The sequence below is a fragment of the Silene latifolia genome, chromosome Y, assembly GCF_048544455.1.
Source record: "Silene latifolia isolate original U9 population chromosome Y, ASM4854445v1, whole genome shotgun sequence".
Taxonomy (NCBI): domain Eukaryota; kingdom Viridiplantae; phylum Streptophyta; class Magnoliopsida; order Caryophyllales; family Caryophyllaceae; genus Silene; species Silene latifolia.
The window spans coordinates 363,906,870-363,932,045 of NC_133538.1; the positions used below are offsets into that span (position 1 = coordinate 363,906,870).

General features: G+C 38.3%; 2 protein-coding genes across 2 annotated transcripts; one reads left to right on the plus strand and one right to left on the minus strand.

The window, feature by feature from the left end:
- Window positions 1-1,220: 1,220 nt before the first annotated feature.
- Window positions 1,221-14,352, minus strand: LOC141631762 (uncharacterized). The gene is made up of 2 exons (XM_074444387.1): window positions 14,126-14,352; window positions 1,221-2,004 (listed from the first exon to the last, which is right to left on the minus strand). Exons 1-2 carry the CDS (start codon window positions 14,350-14,352, stop codon window positions 1,221-1,223), a joined length of 1,011 nt encoding a protein of 336 aa, XP_074300488.1.
- A 5,661-nt stretch (window positions 14,353-20,013) lies between these two features.
- On the plus strand, window positions 20,014-23,460 carry LOC141631763 (uncharacterized). The gene is made up of 7 exons (XM_074444388.1): window positions 20,014-20,160; window positions 20,252-20,451; window positions 20,540-21,270; window positions 21,433-21,793; window positions 21,895-21,961; window positions 22,117-22,506; window positions 23,401-23,460. The coding sequence occupies exons 1-7, from the start codon at window positions 20,014-20,016 to the stop codon at window positions 23,458-23,460; spliced, it is 1,956 nt and encodes a 651-aa protein (XP_074300489.1).
- Window positions 23,461-25,176: the final 1,716 nt, after the last annotated feature.

The following is a 25,176-nucleotide window of genomic DNA, read 5'->3' on the forward strand; positions in this document are numbered from 1 at the left end:
ATCTAAGCTGACAGCTGAACAAGAGAAAGCTCAAAACCAGAAAATTATGAGTCGGGATCTGTTTTCTTATCTTAGTTGAGTCGAGTCTAGGACTTTCTTTTCTTGAATTTGAGTCATTTGTTCCGCGATGACCTAGGATGTGTCCTAGGAATCGTTCCTCGAGTCTGTTAAGCATTTGTCATTCCAATAAAAAAGTTGCAGTTTTGTTTCTAAATTTGTCTTGTTTTCAATCCTCAATCATTCCGAAAGCATGACAAAATGCACAACACACTCAAAGGCATCCCTGGGGTAGAAATATGTCATGTTTCAAATTGCAAGGTACACTAGGATCTCGTATTTGATTCCTTTACCTATTCCATGTCTGGCGGTAGAAAACCTCCATCAGAACCAGTGTTTATGACAAGCGTTTAGATGATTCGGTGACGAACCCGAACTAGCTCCTTGTTTCTCTATCTATGACGGAAGGCAAGCCTTTTCCCCATAAAATCATCCCCTCTCAAAGAGAGAAGAAACCAACCCGTTCTAACAATGAATTGTTTTCTCTGACCTAATTTAGTTGGCGAAGCCTAGTTTTCAAGGTGTATCCATTTCTGACTAAGAGAATGAGTAGAAGACCATTTTCAAAAAAAAAAAAGAAAAAGAAAAAAAGAAAAACAAGAAAAAAAAAGAAAAAAAAAAGAAAAAAAGAAGAAGGAGAAGAAGAAAAGAAAAAGAAATGTCCAAATGTTGATCGAAGTTTAAAGGTGAAGCCAAAATAGTAAGTTAGTGCCATTTGTAGCCTTTCTACCCTTAAGTCCTTCTCGAGACAAATGCAGGGGAATAGTCAGAGATTTTGAGGATTCATCTAGCTTGTTTCATTACACCCAAGCCTTTAGGGTCCAAACATGGAAATTTGAACCAACATCGTTTTCCTACCCGTTTGTACTCGGGTTTCATCAAACCCGAGACACCATTTCCAACCACAGCAGCAGCCATAGCCCTTGGCCTTAGCACCACAAGACAAACCTTCAGAATAATTTTTAAGCATTCAAACTTGTTATTACCAAGCTCCACATCCCAAAAGATCCAAGCCTTTTACACCTAACCCCAAACACGGGATTTAACGATACTTTTACAGGCTAGAATGGGATATGACATGATACCTTAGGTGAAACCTTCGAGTGTGTACACACAATCTTTTTTATTTTTTTTATTTTTTTGACAGCTGTAAAAGAAGTGTTTTACAATCGCAGGGCTTGCTTAGCCAACCCGTGCGCTATATTGTTAAGACGCCTAGGAATAAAATTAAGACTCAAACAATGAAAGAAACTAAATCGATCACGAAAATCCTCCAGGATCCCCGCAATCATATGATCTTCCTTGTCAATCCCCGCAATCTGGTTGATAAGCTGTAAACAATCAGACGATAAATCAATGTGAAGTATTCTCTGCGCCTGTGCCCATACCAAAACATCTCTGACTCCGAGTGCTTCTGCTTGTAAAGCCGACTCAACTCTGATGCGCACCTGCCTCCACTCGATTTCCCTTCCCATATGGTCGAAGGCAACCCAACCGACCGCCGCTTCAAAGTTCCGTAACCAGCTAGCATCCACTTTGACCCTTACCACCGCACAATTGCTGTGGTTGCTGATAAGGTTGACGGGATGACCATTGCGAATGGCCTCACGGTCCTCTTGTGCCGAGCCTTCTTCGGAGCTTTGCAGCATTGACAAGGGTTGTTTTGTATGTTGGGAGTTACATAGCACATGCACTTTCTCCCGAATTGAATTAAAGAAACACCCCGTAATCGTATACGGGTTTAAATCCAATTCCTGAAACATGACCTTGTTTCTTAACGACCACAAACCCCACAGGATGGCCACAAAAGTAATCATCTTGTCCTCGCCCCCTTCACTATGGGATAAGTACCTTATCCAGTCATAAATCCATTCAGAGACCGAAAGTCCCTCAGCACTTTCCACTCGGATGCCTAAATCCGAGCCCGCCCATAGCCGTTGAGCAAGACTACAATCGCGAAAAAGATGTTCCAGGGATTCAATGCATTTTTTTATCACCTCCGCACATGCCAAAGAAAGGTTCAACATCAAGCTTACGTTTATGAAACTCGCTTCCAGTAGGCAAAGCTTTTATGATTGTGTGTACACACAATCAAAATGCCAATTAATGCACCTTCATCGAACTATGTCGGATTTGATTTCGCTCAACGCGAATACGTAGGCAGTCCTTCAGAATAAGGGATTCAATCCACTCATCAACCAAGTTGTCATCTTGTCGGTTTCTTACGGGTCCTAACCAAGTCCAAATGAAGCCACCTTTGTTTGAGTCGGTCTTAGCACTCAATGTAGGCTAGGATAAGGATATAGGTTCAGATGAATAGTACTAAGTCTCATAATGAGCTTTATCTAACGGTTTAGGCAAAGATGCTGAGTCACATAGTTGTGAGTTTGTGTTGGGAACAGAAAATATGAAAAACCCGCTAAAAAGAAAGAAGGCGTGGAAGAAAATTAGTAAAAGCCCGCTGAAAAGAAGGAAGGCGGTGGCAAGAAATGATGAAAACTCGCTGAAAAGAAAGGAGGCGAGGAGAAGAGTGACAGAATGTTCCCAACAAGAGTGATGTGTGATGTCTAAGTGTTCTCATAAAATCAGTCTGTGTTTAGTGTCTGGGCGAAGCCAACGTTGTTGCTCTGTGAGTTTAATCCTCCTTGTCAATGTCAAGTGATCTTGATTCCCATGTGCCCCCGGGAGCACGCCCATGACATACGATATCTCCGTCCCAAGTCCGATGACCTTGTGATTCCCATTTGCCATATTTTGGCACCAGAATGACCAATTTACATTTCTACCCCCAACAAGTCAATAATTGAATTAAAACCCGTGCACACTTACGGTTTTATTTTCCTTTTTGTTTTACGGTAGAGGGCTATGCCCACGTTATTTACGGGTCATACAGATTATTTACGGGTCATACAGAATGTCTGAGTCGCATTTCGTGCTCACTTACCAAGGTTCGATTTCAAAATGCTGGATTTCAAAATTTCGAAAAATTTCCAAGTAATGGTATATTGCAAATTTCAAATTCAAATCTCGGATCGATGACCCAACATCCCAAATGACTCGTTCCAAAATCAAAATTTGAGTCGAAGACCCAACATCTAAATGATTTGTTTCAAATTCAAATTTCGGGTCAATGGCACATTTATTCAAAATTTTTAACAGGTTCAAATTTTGGGTCGATGACCCAGTCTTTCAAATTCAATTTCAGGTCGACGACCCAGCATTCCAACACTTCAGCCTCAGACCTCAGGTCAACGGCCCAAATTTAAAAAAAAATTCAAATATTTAAATTCAAATTTCGGGTCGATGGCCCAACATTCCAAGTGATGTCAAATTCAAACTTCGGGTCGATGGCCCAATTATTCAAAATTATCAAATTCAATTTTCGGGTCGATGACCCAATGTTTTAAATGATCCAATTCAAGATCGATGATCCAAATGTGCTTATGTGATGATTATTGCTCGTACATTTTTGTGTTTCAAATGCAACATTATATGCTTCAGCTAGGGGCTCTAAAGTCTTCGACTTTAGAGCCATCGCAAACTGGGGGCTCTGATGCCGTTGGCTTCAGAGACCATTATCAAGATGAAATGGATGACATCCACTCAGAATTCAATTCAATACAAGAGTATGAAATGGAAGAATTTCGTAGCTGAATGCAAATGATGAAAGCGGCGACAACCTCCTTGGAAAGTCCCGTCCCATTTGGGCACCTGCCAGCAGATGATAAGCTTTGGGCAAGTGTCAACAGATGACGAATTTCGGACAAGTGCCAGCAGATGATAAATTTTGGGCAAATGTCAGCAGATGATGAATTTTGGACAAACGCCAGCAGATGATAAACTTTGGGCATGTGTCAGCAGTGGCCGAACTACGACGCGGGTTTGATTCCGTCAGAAACGGATACGTAGGCGCCTAAGGATAAGGCTCAACCCACCATATATGCAAGTTTATGGGTCGACGACCAATGATGATAATTTGACGCAACAGAAGCAAAAGTCAAATCCCCAGCGAAGTTTCAGGTATGGTCTCTTCTTATGGCTGGCGAGCTTATATACGCAAGTCTAATGGATTTTAAACGACCCGCGGAATCCTCTGGTCGATAGACTTGGGGTATACTTTGACTTTCGCCTTGTCCAAGCCTCAGTCAAAGTGGGGGCTCTGTAGATACCCGTATCCGTCGATATTGGAATTTACATAAAACCCGACAAACACCCGATGATGATAGGACGACATGTATTATCGAGTTGACACTGTCAATTCTGGGACTCGTTTTACGATGTAGAATGGGATTCGTTGACGAACCTTTTGATTTAAATGAAATTTAATCAATTTAGTATTTCATATTTGAAATGGATTTATTTGTTTTCAAGATCGTTTTAAAAGTTTTCGATGTTTAACTTTTTATGATTTTAAAATAAATGAATTTATTTTGTAGTTTGTTTTTAGATCTAATTGGAAAATTAGTTATTTGTTCACAATTTATTGAAAATAAATTAAAACTCGACTTTTTCAAAGAATTTCTAAAACCCAAGTTTTTAGTTCAATTTGAAAAATCGATTTAAATTTAAATCATTCATAATTCGTTGTTTTAATTAATTTGAAAAATTGATTTTACGACGGTTCTTGCGACCTTCTTATACACGATTTGTAAGCTCGTTTTATGCTTGAATTGGGCTCGATTTTCGACGCACTTTTGGCCCAACTTTGTCTCCTCCAACCCGTGTTCAAATCCCAGCCAAATCCCACCACAAAACCCTGGCTTAGCCCTCCCAAATCACGTCCCAAACAGCCCAACACCACCTTCGCTGCTCTGTGTTGCAGCCCCAAACTCGACACTAAAACAGCCCCGTATTCGACTCCAATGCGACCCATATCTCGCCTCACACCTAGCCCCCATATCAAGCTATAATTCCAAGCCCTTTCCCATGCAACCCACGTCCAAACTCCTTCACAAACCTCACGCAACAAGCAGCCCCCTGTTTTCGTTCTCCAAACCCGAGCCCAATCAAACACTTCCAAACTCGCTCCAAACGGCTACCAAACCCGTGCCCATGACCACCCATCCACACCTGACTATCCTAACCATATTACCATGCCTTGCGCACCAAGAAAACACACCCTAAATCCTCGAAATGGACAGCAGCTATGCGAAACAGACCCAAGCTGTTGTTCACCCTTCGAAACCCTACTTTAACTCCCTATAAATACCTCCCCTCTGCCATACATTCAATCATCTAAGTTCTCCCCAAATCATACTGCAAATAACAACCATCAATCATCCAAAAAACCCTAAACTAAAGCCGTGACAGCCGCTTGAAAACAGGGACGCAAATCTTGTTTATGAGTTTCTGTTGTGGTCTTTGGCCTTGATTCTCGTGCTCAAATTCTATTAAAACTTCTGCTTTATTTCCATATTCACAAAATCCAGTCTTTCTAGTTTCCAAAACATCTTCCGGATTGAAAAATCGTTGAGAAACGAAGTCGTGGTGAGTGATTGAAAGTCGCTGCTCGAGTCTGCCTTCTGAACGTGTTATCTCGTGTTTTCAAAATTCAATTTCAATTGTCTTCGTCGACGACGACCCCTCGAGATAAAATCTACGATCGATTACAACCCAAGACGGTGTCATCGATACATGTAGGTTGAGGGTGCATCAAATCCTCCCTCTTTCCCTTTTTATTTCGTTTTTTATTTGTTTCTTTTTATCGCTTATTTAATATATTATACATCGTCTAACATCGTTAACTATGAAACATTAGTATAGTATGAGTATGAGTTAAAGTGCTATTCCGAATACCCGCGTTGACTTGAGTTGGGAAAGAAATCCGCCAGATTGGTCGGTCGTATCCCCTTCTCATTTACATATCCTCCTATTTGGAATCGGACAGAATTAAATCGATCTAATTGACGTAGTATGTTATTTGTAGCTTTGTTTTAACTTTGATCTTTTCATTCATGATAATAGTAGGCCACCTTTACACAATTCTTTCGACTAAATTAACGCCTCACTTTAATTCATTAATTCATTAGCCATCGTAGGATTAAAATAACATTATTGTAAATGAAATTTGCAACCTTTTAATTTTTAATTGAATTCATCTCCCTTTCACTAATTTTCTCGCTAGAATGGAAGTGCGTGCTTAACACCTTTTCATTTGCACTCGTTAACAAATTAGAATTGCATTTAACCTAGTTCGTAATTATTTAATTCAATTTGTAATTAATTAACCTTTAATTTGTTTTATTTGTTTCTAATATTGTAAAAATTGTTTTTATTATTTTTTATGGTTCAAAATCTGTAAATTTAATTTATTGAAATTTTCCTTAATTTATTTTACTGATTTCGAAATTAAAAAGTAATTAACTTTGTTTTTCTACAAAAAACGGTGCACTGCACGGGTCTGTCTGACTTTTGATCCGTGCATTGCACGGGTCTGCTAGTTTTGATTTCTTTTCTTCTTTTGTTTATTTAATTGTTTATTATTTCTATTTTAATAAATATGGATTGGTGAATAATTTTAATAAGTTGGGTTGAATTTAATTAATAAGTTGTACCTAATTTATTTCAAGCCTTTGTATTTATTTATTTTAATTTAATTAGTTTAATTCTAATCTAACTTGGTTATTAACTAATAAATCGGCTAACATCGTTAATCAATCTAACATAGTTTTAGTCTTTTTGTTTACATTTGTTTTATTTGTTAAATCATAATTGTTTAAGTTGTATTTTGTTAGTTTTTATTGTAATTTTTTATCATGTATATAGGTTTTATTTTAATTGAGTCAAAATGATTTCGATAGTTGTTGTAACTAGATCGAGTTGTAATTTATTTCTCGTTGTGTCTGCATGAAATGCCTGGGTTGTAATAGGATAGATCCCAATGGCTCCCCCATTCCTCCTAAGCCGTGTGTGCGCATCTTTTATTTCAAATCAACCAACATGCTAAAACAACTTTGACAAAGTTAGTATTCATGCATTAAACGGCATAAAAATTGTTGTCACATGTTAGGGTATTAAAACGATGTTTGCATATCATATATCGTAGTAGCTACGACCTTGTTTGAAATCCAATACTTGACTTAGTAGAGGCCGTCATCGACGGGCGGGGTTAGGTGTCCTTATGGGCTTCCTAACACGTACCCTCACCCCTTACTCAAGATCTATGGTTTGTGGATCCGTCTAAATACCATTGGATTACGAGAGTCATTCAAATCGAGTGATATAGGGTACAAGTCTTTATCTTTAATCACTCGTAGTCGATTGGCTTTATGCTTTTCGATGAAAGGTGTAAAGTTGACTTGAATGGTTCCAAGTTCCCATAAAACTTGGTGGCGACTCTAATTTGTCTTAATTCGATTCGAAAGAACCTCGAGTCGATAATGTCCCTGTGGATCCCGCGGGCGCTGTCCACAGGATTATAACTAAACACTGATGTATATTAATATATATGGACATCAGATATATAGAAATCCGTTGTGCAAATTTTAATGGACATCAGTTTAAAACCTGATGTACATTAATCCACAATGGACATGACCGAACTCTACATCGGGTGTGTATCCGATGTCCATATACCAAAATGTCCGATGTGGATAACGACTTTTGTAGTAGTTATCTCTCTTCCATTCTGCTTCCGTAATTTGGCTTTCGAGTAGAATGCGTAGAGACGGGATCTCTAGCTCTACTGGTTGTACGGCTTCCATGCCATATGTTAGAAAGAAAGGAGTAGCCCGTCCTGACTGAGGTTCGATATCCCCATAATGCGAAGGGTATCTTGCTAGGCCAATCTCGATAATTGTCGATCATTTTTTTTGAGGATCATGACGACATTTTTGTTGGCTGCCTCTACTGCACCGTTAGTCTGAGGTCGGTAGAGCGAAGAATGATGACGCTTGATTTTGTATTTGGCCAACAACTGTTTGGTTTTAGCTTGAATATGGGACCCGTTGTCACTGATTATCTCATGTGGACACCCATATCGACAAATGATATTGGTGTGTATGAACTTAGCCACATACTTGGATGTCAGAGCAGTATATGATGCTGCTTCGACCCATTTCGTGAAGTAGTCGATTGCTTCCAAAATGAAACAATGACCACCCATCCCAGCTGGAGTGATCTTCCCGATGATTTCAATTCCCCACGTGGAAAACGGCCAAGGAGATGTCATCGTGTATAGTAGAGATGGTGGAACGTGTTGCACATTCCAGAAGATCTGGCAATTGTGGCAATGCCTTACGTATTTGACAATCTGTCTCCATCTTTGTCCAATAATATCCTAGACGCATGATTTTCTTTGTCATCATTGGTCTACTCATATGAGGACCGCATTCTCCATCATAGAGTTCTTCTATAACTTTCTTTGCTTTTGAATGATCAAGGCAAAGCAAAATGACGCCTTGTGGCATTCTTTTGTTTAACTCCCCTTGATTTAGGACATATGGAGATGCTAATAGACGAATCACTCATTGTCCCCTCTTATCCATATCGGGTGGGTATATGCCGTTGAGCTTGTAGTTCGGAATGGCTTGATACCAAGGCTCCTCTTGCTTTTCGTTTTCATCAGTGAGAAAATGTATATAGCCTGGTTCAGACGGTCGTTTAATAGATAACAACATCTCTATCATGCTGTCAGGCATTTTGATCAGGGATGTAAATTTCGCAAGAGCGTCTGCAAACTGATTTTTTTCTCGAGGTAGATGTAAGTAAATCACTTGGTCAAAAAATTGAGCCACTTAATCTATCCTGGTTGATATGGCGTAAGACTTTCACTTCGGATTTTCCAAGATCCAGTGATTTAATTGATGATTAAAGATGAGTCGTCGTGGACTCGAAGTCTTTTGATACCTAAACTGACTGCTTCTTGTAAACCGATGAGGTAGGCCTCATATTCTGCTGCGTTATTGGTCACCTCGAAGTCAAGTTTGACAAAAATTGGTGTATGCTCACCTTCAGAAGAAATGAGCAACACTCATATACCATACCTTATTAGATTGGAAGCTCCATCGAAGTAGAGGTCCCATGATTCTGCATCGGTGTGCAAAATGTCTTCATCTGGAAATGACCATGTATCTACTACTTGGGTATCATGAATGGGGTACTGCGAAGAATTTGTCTACTGCTCGTTCTTTGATGACCTTCAGTGGTACATGTTTGAGATCGAACTCTGAGAGCATCAAAGTCCACCTTGCCAAACGTCCATTTAAGACAGGTTTATCGAAAATTTATTTGACAGGATCCATCTTTAAGTACACCTTGACAGAATAGCTAAGCATATAATGGCGTAGCTTCTTGATTGCGCACACAAGAGCGAGACATGTCTTCTCAAGTGGTGTATAAGTAGTCTCATTTTCTAAAAACTGCTTACTAATAAGGTAGTAGATAACTCTTTCTTATTTCCCGATGACTTGTGCGAGCATAGCCCCCAATCCATGGCCGTTTCTTTGATTGTGAGGTATAGAGATAAGGCTTGATCTGTAATACTACGGTTTTATGAGCTGTTGGGTACTCTATCGAATAAGGCTTACTCTGTCGAGTAAGTTAGTTTTGCGTTCTGGACAGTGTTCTGCCGATGGGTACTCGATCGAGTAGGGGCAACTCGATTGAGTAGGGGCTACTCGATCGAGTACCTCAGTTACTCGATCGAGTACGTTGGTTCTTACGTGTTTTTGGCCGGGTTTTGATAGCAACGCGAGAATGTTATATAAAGGACTTTCATCAGTTTCTTTTATCTTTATTTTATTCTAAACATTTTACAAAGAGAAAACAAAAACTATGTTGCATTCTTCTCTCACATTGCTATCAAATACAAGGGCTTGAGTCGCCGGATTGCAGAGTTCTTTACACCTTTGAGATCGTCGTATTATGGGTAAGATCCTAGTACAGTTTTTATATTAATTCGTTAGTTTTGGTTAAACCCTAATTGAGTAATTTGGGGATTTTTGGGAGTATTGTTGATTGTGGATTGTGATTGTATGATTATATGTTGATAGAAGGTGATTTCGTAGAGGAGCGCTTTTGATCTGCTGTTGTGTCGATTTGTGGTGATTGCATTTTAGGTAGGGTTTCCTACTCAGTTATTGTATACATGGTTATGAGATGGTTGTTGGCATTTGATTATATCGTAATTAATTTGGTATTGTTGATATTGTAATTGGTTGTTGTTGTTTGTCTGTGGTTCGCGAGGTGCGCCCTCGGCTAGTGGAGTCACTTTCGGGAGTGGCTTTACGCCCTTGATTCACCCCTTGTGGTTCCTGTCACAAGGGGGATGTGCACATTAAGGAACATGGGTTAATCGCTCAATGGAGATGAGCGGGGCTTAGGTGAGAACGGCTGCGGTCTCCCATTGGCGGAGTGGATTACTGGTTGCGACTGGTAATCTGGCAGGGTTAGACCTTTAGGGTAGTCAGATGATTGGTGATGTGACGGTGTTGGAGAATTGTGATTGTGTATTTATTGTGGTATTATCATATATTGTGTACGCAGTAACTGACCCCGTTTTATTGTTTTAAAAACTGTGGTGATCCATTCAGGGATGGTGAGCAGTTATTGAGCAGGTATGTCTTGGATGCGCGAGGGTTAGATGGGGATGAGTCACCACGGGTCAGCTAGTAGTCTTCCGCTATTGTGTCGAGACATTTTCATTTGTTTAGTTGGTTTTTGGATTGGAATACTTGTATCGTATTTTATCAGTTTGGTTTGGGCATGTAATCACTTTAAACTTATTTTTTAAAATACGTTCTTTGATGGTCTATTTGATATACATTGCCTCGGGTAACCGAGATGGTAGCTGATAGTATCAAAGATGTCGTGTCTAGTATAATAATTTTAGGTTGTTTATTCAAGTGTTGGGGCCAAGTTATGCGTTAATCTCGGACATACCGGCTTACTCTATTTCTTTGTAGTTTGGGTCACAAAGGACTTTGTCTTGGATTTATCACCTTTTGAGGCAAAGAAAGCAACCATATCAAGAGTAAAGGTGAATATTTCACGTTGTTTCAACCAAGATAAGAAGTCCGTCTCAAGCAAGCAATGACGAGTGAAGTTTGGAAAGTAAAGAAACAAGCAAAACTTGGAAGTTCATAGAGGAGTCCCGAGCTGGGGCGCAACCTGCGCCAGAACTGCGCAGGATGCGCAGCCTGCGCCACCTTCAAAGAAGCCTGCGCAATTCTGTTTTAAACACGGGCTTAATTAAACAGTCCGTGTTTTTGGGCTTGTTTTTGGAGGATTTAACCTAGAAAGGAGTGCACCCCTATATATACTCCTCATTTTGAAGACCTAGTTATCATCTAATTATTGAATAATCTATAGAGACTTTTGGTAGCAAGAACACTTTATTTTGGGTAAAAGTTGTAATCTTTTAGCTTTGGATGTTAATCTTTCCTCATTTCTTGGGTTTTTCTAAGAAGATGGAAGGCTAATCTTTCCTTGGCTTGAAGTAATTTGATCAAAGTATCCAACTTTGGTATTGTAAGACTCTTAAACCTCTCTTAATTTATCTAATGCTCTTTTCTTGTGCTTAATTTCTTGTGTTGAGTAATTGAATGTTTGGGTTGGCCATCCTTGCATGTTATTTACTTGACTAGTGCAAATCCTAAGGAAATGGTTTAATTTAGTTGGGATTGTTGAAGCAAGTTTGTTGTTTGTTGATTTGGTTTAAAGGATTCATACAACAAATAGGAAAGTCCATGTCTTTTGCTCATTTGTATGGTTTAATCTTATGAGGAATTGATCCTAGCTTCATCTTTTGGCAAATTCTTAATGCTCATGCTTAGTCTCTTTTCATGGTTTAATGATTTGTTGCTTAAGCTTGAAGGGTATATGTAGATGGTTTAATTTACATGTATCAACATCTTGAGGTGATAGTATTGGGTAGATAATTGTAGGAGAGTAAAAAGAGTTAAGCTTTACCATTGTTGGGTTACTAAGAGAGAATTACATCAAGTTTTCCCCTTTATATTGAATCTTGCATACTAGTTGTTTGTGGAATTGTCTCAATAGGAAGATCTTAAATCTTTACTCATATTCCCATGTTTGTTTCCCAAAACCAATCCTTTTTCATCTATGTTTCCTACTAGTTGACCCTTGTTAATACCCATTGTTTGTGATTAGTGCCTTTTGTTAAGTTTAAATTGTCATTAGGATCTTAATTAGTAGTAGAGACCTACTTAGTAGTCAATAGTTTACAATTCAAGTTTTTAGTTGTTAACCCTTCTCTTGGGTTCGACCCCTTTAGTTCCACTTTACTATTGTTTTAGTTTAAAGTTAGTAGAGTCAAAGTCTAGGGTATAAATTGTTAATTTGATAGGTTAATTCTAGTATTTTAACGACCTAGTTTTCACCGAGTCAGTAGCACTCTCATGCATTAGGTGGTCTTGGTAAGGCACCTTGGTGTATGGGGGGTGTTACATGATCTTTCAGTGGTGGCATTAGATATGGCGGCTTGGCCAATATCTCCTTGATTCTGTCAAATGCCTTGTGACAATCGTTGTCCCACATGGGGTTGTCCGTTTTCTTGAGCTTTTTGAATATAGGTTCGCAAATCATAGTGAGCTTCGAAATGAAACGACTTATATATTGTACCTTACCCAGGAAACCCCAAACTTCCTTTTCTGTTCGTGGCTGTGGCATCTCTATTAGAGCCTTGATCTTGGATGGATCAATCTCTATTCCCCTTTGACTGACTACATACCCCAATAGCTTGCCAGACGTGACTCCAAAAGGACATTTCTGAGGGTTAAGTCTCATGTTGTACTTGCGCAATCTGAGAAAGAACTTGCGAAGGTTGGCGATCTGACTTTGCCTATCCTTGGACTTGACAATCATATCGTCTACATATACCTCTACTTCTTTGTGCATCATGTCATGTAACAGGGTAGTCGTGGTGCGTTGATACGTTGCTCCAGCATTGATCAATCCAAATGGCATAACGGTGTAGCAATAGGTACCCCATTGGGTGACGAACGCTGTTTTATGCATATCTTCTTCAGCCATTTTGATTTGATTATACCCCGCATATCCATCCATAAAATAGAGGAGTGCATGATCCGCTGTATTATCTACTAGTATGTCGATGTGTGGGAGTGGAATATCGTCTTTTGGACTGGCTTTGTTTAGATCCCTGAAATCAACACAAAACCGGATTCGCCCATCCTTTTTGGATACGGGTACTTTGTTAGCCACCCATTATGAATACTCGGAAACTTTGATGAACCCGACTTTGAACTGTTTGTCCACTTCCTCTTTGATCTTGAGAGCCCATTCTGTTCTCATTCGACTAAGTTTCTGTTTTACGGGTTTGAAACCTAGTTTAATTGGGATTCGATGTTCGGCAATATCTCTGTCTATCCCTGGCATATCCTTGTAATACCAAGTGAAGACGTCTTTGAATTCGTGAAGAATGCCGATGAAGCGAGCTCTTTCATTTGGGTCCAGGGTTGTCCCTATCCTAAGTTCTTGGGGTTCTAAATCTGTCCATACGTTGATAGGTTCAGTGTTCTCTATAACTGGTTCCCCTTTATCCTCCTCTAGTATTTCTTCAATTATGCAGGGAGGTAGTTCGATTGAGTCTGGGTCAGAATCATCCTCAGTATCATCATAAACAAATTGCAATCAAGATAACACGAAGAGTAAGCAGAATCAGATTTATTCATATTAATGTTTGAAAATAGCTGAAACAAAGAAGCCATTTGCATGTAGTCAGTGGCGGTAAAGGGACAGTTGTTGGGGATTCACCGAGCTACTGTTACAAGACGATCCTAAACTAGAAGAAACAATGGGATATGGAGTGACAACAGGAGGAGACTCTCTAACGACTTCCCTAGACTTAGACTCAGTTTCCGACTCCGACTCCGACTCGAACTCGTCGTCTTCTGATTCTCCTTTAAATATCTGTCTTTCTCCAGTTGTGAGCTTGAAGAGCCTTCTTTGATTGTTGGTCCATTTAATTGACTTTCTCCATCCTTTCTGCTGGCTGGCTGGGTTTGCATCCGTGATGAGCGTTGTAGGGTTGAAATGGTCGTCGCGAAGTATCATGGTAATTATCTCGTCTTGGGCTGCCTTAACGAACCAATCTTCTCCGAATAAAAGGCTAATGGCTTGTTCGTCGAGACAAGGTGTCGGACGATTTTTAACAGTAGGAACAGTTTCCTGAGGAATGAAATAACAATTGTGGAACACCTTGATTCCAGCTAGCTTGTTGCCTTTGAACATCGAAGGTTCAGGAAATCCGTGAAAAGATTCATGGTCTCCTTCCTTGACAAAGTACCCATTTAGCGTAGGTTGATATAGTCCCATTTGGATTCCTCAATTTTTGCGATCGTGGACTTGAGCAAGCATTTCGAAAGCCTCGGATATAGTAGGCTCGCATCCTAATCCTAGCGGTATCTTATGGGAATGGCCTTCTTTGAATGGTGGGAAGGTGTTGTTTCGGATAGGGTTTAGTGGCATTCCTAGGAAGTATCCCTGGGATTTGTGTATGTGGTTGACCACTAGATTAGAATAGGGGTTGAAGTATAGAGGTGCCAATTCACTTTCTACAAGGTTGATGATTTGAAATCCTCCTAACTCGTGCACTAGGTCCGACACGACTTGATTTATGGACATTTTTTCAATTACTGCTTTGATAGGTGACGAAGTGATCATCACTATTCGACCATCTAGACGGATCTTGATCTTTTGATGAAGCATGGATGTTACAGCTTTGGAAGCATGAATACATGGCCTTCCAAGAAGTATGTTAAAAGATGCCTCGATGTCCACTATTTGGAAGTTGACCTTTCTTTCGATTGGTTCAGCGGCTATAGTAAGAGTGATGAGACCTATCACTTTGCATCGCATCCCACGTATGCGCGCACACCTAGATTAGTTGGAGTATAGTCTGACTCTTTCATGCCTAGCTTGTAAGCTGTTTTCAGTGGTATGACGTTGACTGCGGAGCCATCATCCACTAGTGTCATGGGTACATTCTTTTTGAGACATGTGACCGTAATGTATAAGGTTAGATTGTGAGTAATGCCGAAAGGTGACAAATCTTCATCTGAGAAAGTAACAGAGTTACTTAGCTTGATTGAGTCCTGAAGGACTAGGTTGACCACATCGTCTGAAGTAGAGTCGTGTGCTACGTTGAGTTTAGTCAATGCTTGTAGCAAAGTTTGGCGATGTGGAAATGAACTAGCAACTAGTTGCTAGACTGAAAGATCAGCCTTTGTCTTCTGAAGTTGCTTCATTAGGTGGTCAGTGACTGAATCTTCGTTATTTTCTGTTGGAGATGCGACATTCCCATTTGTAGCTGAATTATTGGTTTGCACTGAAGTAACATTTTGATATGGGCGACCAGATCGAGTTAGGTGATCTATGTGGAGATCTCCAAAGTTTTGACCAAGGGATGTTATTTGAGGTAAACATCTTCGTCATCATCGGCCCAAACGTCATTGATAGTGTTGAGCTCTTTAAGGCGTAGGATTTCGGATTCTTGATGGATAATCTGTTGAACCAAATCGTCAACTACCGTGATGACTTCTTGCATTGTAGATTCGCAGGATAGGGTGGTGGCCATTTGCGTGACTCTTTGTGTTGAGATTTTTGACATTCACAAAGACGACACGACATCTTCTAGTTCAACAACCTGTCTACTCACACTTTTTGCCCGTGCGACAAAATCTGTGATAGTTGGTGTGATGGTAGAGTAGGCTTCTCCATGGTCAACCATATTGATCTCATCTTCGACTGGAGAGATAAGGTGTGAGCAATCCAAGGTAGATTCCTCATCCGAGATCATCAGAATTCCAAGAGGATTCTTTGTATTATTAGGCTTACTCGCGGGAGAGATAGGCAAACGTCTATCTTCAATCATGTCTTGGAGAGCATGCTTTAGCCTATAACAGTTTTCTGTGTCGTGTCCTTTAACCCACTACAAGAAAAAGGCTGATTTGCAACGGACTAATTGCAACGAACTGTATAAGCCGTTGCTAAGTATTACTTGCAACAGATATTATTATATTTGCAACGGATATTAAATTATGCAACGGCTAAATGAAAATTTGCAACGGATATTAAATTATGTAACGGCTTAATGAAAATTTGCAACGGATATGCGTCATATCTATTTACCCGCCTAATAAATTTAAAGCTGGTTAATTTATGCAACGGATTTTGTAATGCCTATCCGTTGCATATTGGTTAAACTCCTACAATTCCCAATAAACCATCATGCGCGGGTTATTTACGACAACCGTCTTCTTAGTTTTTAATAGTGCCTATCAAAATTCCCCACTACATACGTTACTCAGTGCCTTCCCTCTATTCAAACACATCCCGTCTTTATACCCTAGCACCAACAGTCCAACACGACTATTCACGCTACCACCAGCGCGCCACCACCAGCACCACCACGCTATCCTTCATCATTGCCCTAACGCAACACCACTGTTCGCCTTCTTCATCTGCCTACCGAGGTAATTTCAGTTTATCCCTTTTAATTTTCTTGCAATAATACTCTTATATTTTGTGTAAATTGAGTAATTTTGATAGACTTTCACCAATTAATTATTGGGTTTTTGTAAAGTTGAATTTTTCTTCTTCTTAATTTAGTTGATTTGGGTTTTTCAGCAATAGATTGTGGATTATTTATTGGGTTAATTATGTTTGTGCGTAAGATAGTTGATAGTTCTTCAGATGCCATTGTTAGATGATTAGTCATTTAGATTTGTGAGATTGACTTTATGTCTAAGTGGGAGTTAGTTAGTAGGGCTCAGATTTCACAAAGGCGTGTTAACAAAATATCCGAATTGCACAATGTATGTTTTTCGTTCGTGGATTTAATGACTATTGCCTAATTAGTATATAAGTGAAAATTCTTTTGGTGGCTGATCATCGCTAAAAATTCACTGTTTTTTGTTGTTGGAGTCATACGTATCTTGTTAATTACCAGTCCATTGCTTGCTCGAACGCGTCTACGCTTGATCTACATCAAAGTGATTATATAAATCGTCCCAGCATTGGTAGGCGGAAACCTTAAGAACACTAGTGCTATTGTGCTTTTTATCACGATATAATTTTACGGTCCATTAAAAGAAGTGTCTCAATACGATCGGTAAAACATGATTGGTAACCGATAGTCGATCGGGAATTATCATTACCAACCACACTTTGGGCGGGTTGTGGTCATAGAAAACGATCAGAATCGGGACGCCCCCGATCTGCTATGTAAGGACATGGAATATGATATATTGAAATAAAACATTGAAGAAAACTAGTAATCCGTACTCGATTATCTGCATGGGTTAATGAATTATCTCGAGATATACATAATTATACCTATATTAGCTACAGTGCTACACAATATATAATGGTGCGTCTATCATTTGCAATTCTTTTCATCCATTAATCGTCCTTTCCATCAATGGCTCACGTATACAACCTATGCATCTCATTCAAATTTCTAGACTCTTCTCTCCAATATTTTGGTAATATGGCACGTTAATACCGATCAAGTACCTCATTGTTATCATTCTCGGATTCTTCTTTAGAACTAGATTCATCAGAGCTATCTTCACTAGATTCAAGATTACTTGAGCCAAATTCATCATTATTTCTCAGCTTTCTTTTAATCTTGGTAATAAAGCTTCCTTGCTTTACGACACGATTCGTTAATGCTTGTACCTGATCCTTTATTTGGCGAATAAGATACATAGAAGTCGTCTCTTCATTTATAGACACATTTAAGCCTTTGAAGTAAATTGAACGAGATAATTCTGATAAGTCAGTTGGCTTAATACCAAGTCCAAAGCCTCGAACCCATATTGATTTGCCTGAACTTCTTTTAGTATAATAGTTTGATTGATGCCCTTATTACCCTTCTTCAAGTAGTCCCATCTTGTATAACTTAATGAACAAAGATCTCCATTCCTTGTAACTATCCCACAAAAATGTCCTAGCACCCCACCTTCATCTCCAATAGGTTGGTTTGATTTACTAATCTCCACTATAATATGATGCCATGCAACTTCCATATATCTGCCAAAAAATTTTTCCCACGAGTTCTTTGTCCATTGGGATCTGCATTGTTGCGTTCACCCTAATATAAAATTATATCAGAATCCACAAAATCAAAATGTGTATCTCTGAGTTTGACATACCTTTTACAACGCACTCATATGTTCTTCCCTCGGTTTGACATTGGCTATTAGGACCAGATTCAAAATTCTGAACCTGATTCTGATCATTAGTTCCAGCACTTGAACTTCCGTTGACATAGTTCTGACCTTGTTCACGATTTTGAGGCTCCAAACTTTCTTGCTCCTCTTGAAAGATACTTCTTCGACTAATCTTTAAATTCCTACGCTTAGCCATTTTCCCTGACAACTTCCAAATTTCATCTATATACTAACTATACTTCTGAAAATAAATGAGCCATACAACTTAGCACCCCCTCATAACTTTCATTAGCACTTGAAACTTCCAGTAAGCAAGTAATCTAATACGTCTTTACACTTGTCTAGGAATAAAGCCATAATTGTCAAATCCGAATGACTATCACAAACATAATCAATTATTACTCCCTCAGTCCCTATCATTTATTTATCATATAATCAATAACAAAATAGAAAAGAAAAATATACTCCTATTATCAAAAAAATCTAGTACTAAATGAAAACAAGCTCATAGTAAGCACTAATTAATTTGAGTTGATTACAATGCGAAAAAAGAAACATCTTTTATTCCTACAATAGTGATCTCACATAACTCCATTAATAATATGCGTTTTAAAAAACAAAAAAATGCAATTTATATGAAAATTGGCAAACTTACCAGGGACAACCGGTCACTAAGAGCAACAGACCATTATAAGTTAAATGATAGAATAATTCGGATTTTTATGGGTGTATAGTTTGGATTATTTTGAGCAGGACAGTCATAGTTTGAATTATTCTCATCAAATAACCCTTTTTATTTTTTTTTAAAAAGTATTAATAATAAGATTAAATAATTTAATTCCAATTCTTTTTGATATTTTCAACGGTTCGTATGTAATAATTGTTTTTTTTTTCTCTTGTTATTTTCAATATATTCACTGTATATATATACATTTATAAATTTATTTTGTGTAACCATTTGTAGATTTCAAATGAAGAGAGTAGAGCGTGAGTGGATGTACGAGAGAGTGGATGCTAATAAAAAAATTAGGGCTGAATATGTAAATGGCGTAATCGAATTTATTAATTACGCTAAGCAACAAAATGAATATATAACCAACAACAAAATTATTGTCCTTGTAAAAAATGCACCAATTTCGTACTATTAAGTGAATTGGAGGTGAAGAAACATCTTTCGTTAAAGGGATTTTGCGATAATTACTATTATTGGGTGTGTCATGGAGAAGAGTATCCACTAGAAGAACCAATCACTGAGCCTAACAACCCCTATCAAGAGATGGTTAATAATGCGTTACGTGATAACATTGAACAAATAATGGAGGAGGCCCTTTATCTTTGAAGAAGTCGACGAATCTCCTAACCCTAATGTGACCGCTTTTTTTAGATGTTAAAAAAGCGAGAACAACCCGTGTATGAAGGCGAAGATATCTTTGTTGCAATGCGCGCGGTTATTATTTTTGAAATGTGAGTTTAATATGCCGCATAAGTGTGTAGATGGTTTCGCGTCATATATGCGGGATATGATTCCTAACAATAATTGTATGACTCGGAATTTCTATGAGACCAAAAAGTGCTTAAAGCTCTCCATTACCCCATCGGAAGATTCATGCATGTCCCACTTTGTTGTATGCTTTTTTGGAATGATGATCATCAACTTGAGCAATGCAAGAAGTGTGGGGCCGATAGATACAAATCTAAATCTAATTTAAATGGAAAACGAGTACCTGAAAACCCATTATTTTATTTCCCGATAGGACCTAGGCTCCAAAGACTTTATGCAAATAAAGATATTGCGGCACAAATGAGATGGCACTACGAGAACCCTCGTGCCAATGGGATAATGTCTCATCCAAGTGAAGGAGAGGCTTGGAAGCATTTTGATAAACAACACCCTGATTTTGCGAATGACCCTCGAAATGTGCGATTGGGGTTTTGTGCACCTTTGACGGTTCTCACCGTTTAATAGATTTGGAAAGCAATACTCATGTTGGCCGGTGATGTTGACCCCATATAACTTGCCTCCTTGGTTGTGTATGAAGAGACAATTCATCTTTTTGTCTTTGATTATATCCGGTCCCAAGAATCCCAAGAAAAACTTAGACATATATTTGCAACCATTAGTTCAAGAGTTGAAGGATTTGTGGAAAAATGGGTTGCTAACGTACGATGTGTCGAGGAAGCAAAATTTTGATATGAGAGCTGCACTTTTGTGGACAATCAACGATTTCCCAAAGATATGGCATGTTATCCGGGTGGACTACAAATGGTCGACATGCATGTCCATATTGTTTGGTTAATGAATGTAAGTCTTTTTGGCTTAAACATAGTAAAAAGTGGAGTTGGTTTGATTGTCATAGACAATTCTTATTGCCTGACCATGTTTTTCGGAAAGATAACAAACATTTCCGAAAGGATAGACCCGTGGAGGCTGATTTTGCTTCTACTAGACTAACCGGTGAAGAAGTTTGGGAGCATGTTCAGCATCTACCTTCTATTGTTGATGCAACTGATGAAGAGTTGTTGAAGTTGAAAAAGAAAAGGGAAGGGTGGTGGAAGAGAAGTATATTTTGGGATCTTCCATATTGGAAGACTTTGTTAAGTCGACATAATTTAGATGTGATGCATATTGAAAAGAATTTCTTTGAACAAATGATTCACACGATTATGGATGAGAAAAATAAAACAAGTTTTAAACCGAATGCACAAAAAGACTTTAAATTAATTTGTAAGGCCCGACGGAAAGGAGATATGATTGTTCTTAAAAAGGAAGAGAAGCGGGTACTCAGAATCGGATATGCAGTTTTGAAGTTTCCGGATGGATATGCTTCTGATTTGAGTAGGTGTGTAGACCTAAAGGACTTAAGACTACATGGCATGAAAAGTCATGATTGTCATGTATTTATGGAGCGTCTACTACCTGTTGCTCTAAAGCATTTGCTTCCGAAGAATGAATGGTGTGCGATAACTGAGATTAGCCAATTTTTTCGAGACGTGTGTGCATCAACTCTTCAAATTGATGACATGACACGTCTAGAAAATAATATTGCTGAGATCATGTGTAAATTAGAGAAAATATTTCCACCGTCTTTTTTCAATTCCATGGAACATTTACCGGTCACTTGCCTTACGAAGCCAAAGTTGGTGGACCAAGACAATATAGATGGATGTACCCTTTTGAAAGGTAATCATTGACACCTTGATTTTTACTTATTTATATTAGATAAATGCACCAATAATTTGAAATCTTATATACAAGATTACTTAACACGTAGGTTTCTTAATCATTTGAAACGAAAAATTGGTAACAAAGCACGGGTCGAAGGCTCCATATGCAACGCTTATTTACTTGAAGAAATCTCAAATTTCTGTTCACTCTACTATGAGAAGCATATAGACACAAAAGCCAAACAACTCGATGTTTGTGACGAAGTTGAGCCTGAATCAAATTTACCTGAACTTTTTCAAGATCATATGGGAAAACACTCGGGGAAGTGCCATCTGAGATATCTTGATGACAAAGAATACCAATCTGCTCACATGTACATTTTAAGTAATTGTGAGAAAATGAATCCTTATGAAACGTAAGTAAAATAATTGATTTCAAACTTTTAATTTTCATGTTAAAACTAAACTTACTATTTGTATAGTGATTAAAATTATAAATTCATTATGTGATGATCAGGGTGTTTAAGGAATTTCTAAGTAAACTTACTATTTGTATAGTGATTAAAATTATAAACTTACTATTTGTATAGTGATTAAAATTATAAATTCATTTGGGGAATAAATTCGAATCAGAATTTGCACAATGGTTACGAAATCAAGTAAGTGAATCCTCCAACCAAGGGTTATTTTACAATAGCCTTAATAATTTAATAAACATAAAATTTTTAAATCTTGTTAGGTGAATGATGATACCATGACCGATGATCTAATAATATCTCTAGCAATGGGCCCGTCAAGAGAAGTAAGAACTTGGAAACGCTATTCCATCAATGGTTATAACTTTAGAGCTTTTAAAGATGGGAAAGATGTATCTAAAGCAACGTTAAACAATGGGGTATGTGTTAGTTCCACTGAAGGAGTCGACTATTATGGAACCCTTGATGAAGTTATTGAGTTGACTTATACCGGTGATCACGGCAGTTATGTGGCTATATTGTTTAAATGTGATTGGTTAGATAATTCTGCTAGAGGTATGGTGATTCATGAACAATATAAGCTTGTAGATGTCAATCGTAAGAGAAAATATACGAAATATGAACCATTCGTGTTGGCATATCAAGTGGAGCAAGTTTGCTATATTTCTTATCCAAACACAAAAAAAGACCAAGTTCAATGGTCAGCTGTATTTAAAACTAAAGCTAGATCACATATCGACGCTCCCGTGGATGAGCGAATCTTTCAAGAAAATGTAGTCACTCCACTGCCAGCATTATCAATAATAGAGGATGAAGAAGAGGAGGAGGAGGAGGAGGTGGTGGTGGTGGTGGAGGAGGAGGAGGAGGTGGTGGTGGTGGTGGAGGGCGAAGAGGACAACGAGGAGGAGGAGGAGGATAGGGGGGATGAGAAGGATAAAGAAAAGGAGTGGGCAGAGGAAGAAGAAGATGAGGAGCTTTTCCCCGATAGTGATAGAGATGAAAATGCTGACATTAATAATGATAGTGACGACGACGATGATGATGATGATGTTTAGTATCGTTTAAAGAATTCTGTAGTTTCTATAGTTTTTGTTTTTTCATATATGTCCTCTAGCATATCTTATTTTGTTTAGGACCTAATTACTCAAAGCAAGAAACTGAATCAACTAGGCAAAGACAATGTTGCTTGATTTCAGTCTGATTTGAACTTCTGCAATTGTTAGAGGACCTTCTGAACTTGCTTGCATAATCTTCCCTGGTATTTCTTGTAGCTTAGTACCTTAAGGATTATGGAAGGTAAGCTGGATAAATAATCTGAACAGTTTCCTTAATAACTTGGATCATTTCCCCTTGGTGAATCGAATCGGTTCTCAAATGCAATCAGGTTTTAAGTCGTTCCTTCGAAAATTCATATCTCTTGCTTTAGGTTGAAATAAATTGCTAGTGATAGCTTAAAACAAAGCTAAGGATGTCAGCTTCCCTCTCCAAGAATAATAAATCAAAATTATTGAGCAAATCTTCAGCTATTGAATTTTAAACACTGACAGGTCATTTCTGAAATGACAGCATCCTTCCTGCACAACTGCTGTAACTTTGAAAATCCATAACTCTTAGTTCAGGAAGGCTAAAAATACCCAACATACATCAAATGAAAGCCAATGATGTTAGATTTCATCTCCAAAAAGAATTACCCTAAAATATCCAGCAGGTTTTGAGTTATTCAAGTTGGAACACACACAGGTCAATTTCAAAAACAGCATTGCATTAAATTGTGACAGTCTTTGAAGGCTTATTGTGAGGCAAATTATCGTAGTTAAGTGACACCAACATGAATCAAACAAATACAAATGTGTGTCAATGTCATTCATATCAACCTATTTGTATAAGGATGTGCTAGTATTTTTTTTAACTGCTACTATTAGTTGGTATGAGTAAAATGGTGTAGGATTATATGTAAAAGTTAAAAGTCGGGACCTTGTTAGTTTCCAAGGGATGCCACTCGCAACCAATGCAAACACCTTCGTGACACTTCATAGGCCGCAACACCTTACAAGTCTTCCAATCCCAGTACCACATCTTCCCGTCACCGTCCCCCGACATAAGAAACCGTCCATCGGGCGAAAAATTAACCTGGCAAGCATACCCGGACGTAATATGCCCAAAGAAACCTCTTCTTATTATTAAGTTGAAATCTATCCCTAGTACTATATATCAAAATCTGGTTATCCATATACTCTGAGCAGCCAACCAGTTAGTGTGTTAGGGTCTGCATTTCTGAGCAGCCAATCAAAATATGGCCTGCATTTCTGAGCAGCCAACCAGTTAGACGAAATCAAATGCATATGAGGCTCACTAATATACTTATAACAACAGGGATCCCGAACTCCCAAATTCGAAGACTCTTATCGTCACTGGAAGTAATGAAACGACGATTATCATCAACAAAAGTAATGGTATTAACAGCACCTAAATGCTGATCATACTTTTGAGTAATCTGCCCGCTATTGATATCCCATTGCTTTATACTAATTTCATTCTTTTCTTCTTTATATTAGTTTTAAGCTTTGCATGAGTGTTCCACTAGCCTTCCTGGTTTTTTTTAATGATATTTAATGATTTCTTTAAACATTTGTATGGTTTTTAGTTGATCAATAATGACAGATTCAAGACGAAGCAACCGACGAAGATCTGGCGAAGACGATGATGAGCTCCGTGAATCACCCCCTCAAAAGTTGAGAATATCCATCGAGTATAAGTGGTGAGTGAAATGGGGGAAATTTCATGTAAATATGTATTATTGTAGAATGAAACGCACTGCCTTTTGGAATATGCATTTGAATTACATGTACAACTGATTTGCTTATTAAATATAAACATTTAGTGTGATTGTAATAACCTACAGGTTTTGAACATCCTGAGGTATCGAAGTTAGTGACCAAGACAGTGAAAGGCAATTATCATGAACATGGCCCAAATTGGAGTGAAACTAAACCCGCCCGACGAGAACAAAGATTGGAAGTGGTTTAAGGTACATCTACTTAACGATGACACTAAAGGTTATGGTTAGTAGTTCAAGATAAAACTTTTGATTGTGATATTGCTATGGTCTCGCATTTCTGGGAAATTGTAAATGATAATTTGAGGAATTTTTGTAATTAATTTTGTACGTAACTCAGGTTTAACTTATTGTTGCTTAGAATCTTCAATTCATGTTTTTTTTTACTTTAATTAATGATGAATTATCCAACTTATTGGTGCGTTTTTTACATTACTTTTCGATGATGGTAAGTTCTCTATTTTTGAATAAACAGAGCAAAGTGGAT

Excerpts from the sequence above, each read along its gene's own strand:
- LOC141631762 (XM_074444387.1), bottom strand. The coding sequence starts at position 14,352 with ATGGGACTATATCAACCTACGCTAAATGGGTACTTTGTCAAGGAAGGA. Across the intron at positions 2,005-14,125 it reads CTTTTATTCGGAGAAGATTG|TCTTGCTCAACGGCTATGGG; the intron begins GTTCGTTAAGGC and ends TCGCGATTGTAG.
- LOC141631763 (XM_074444388.1), top strand. The coding sequence starts at position 20,014 with ATGAGATGGCACTACGAGAACCCTCGTGCCAATGGGATAATGTCTCAT. Across the intron at positions 20,452-20,539 it reads AACGATTTCCCAAAGATATG|TAAAAAGTGGAGTTGGTTTG; the intron begins GCATGTTATCCG and ends GCTTAAACATAG. Across the intron at positions 21,794-21,894 it reads AAAATGAATCCTTATGAAAC|GGTGTTTAAGGAATTTCTAA; the intron begins GTAAGTAAAATA and ends TGTGATGATCAG.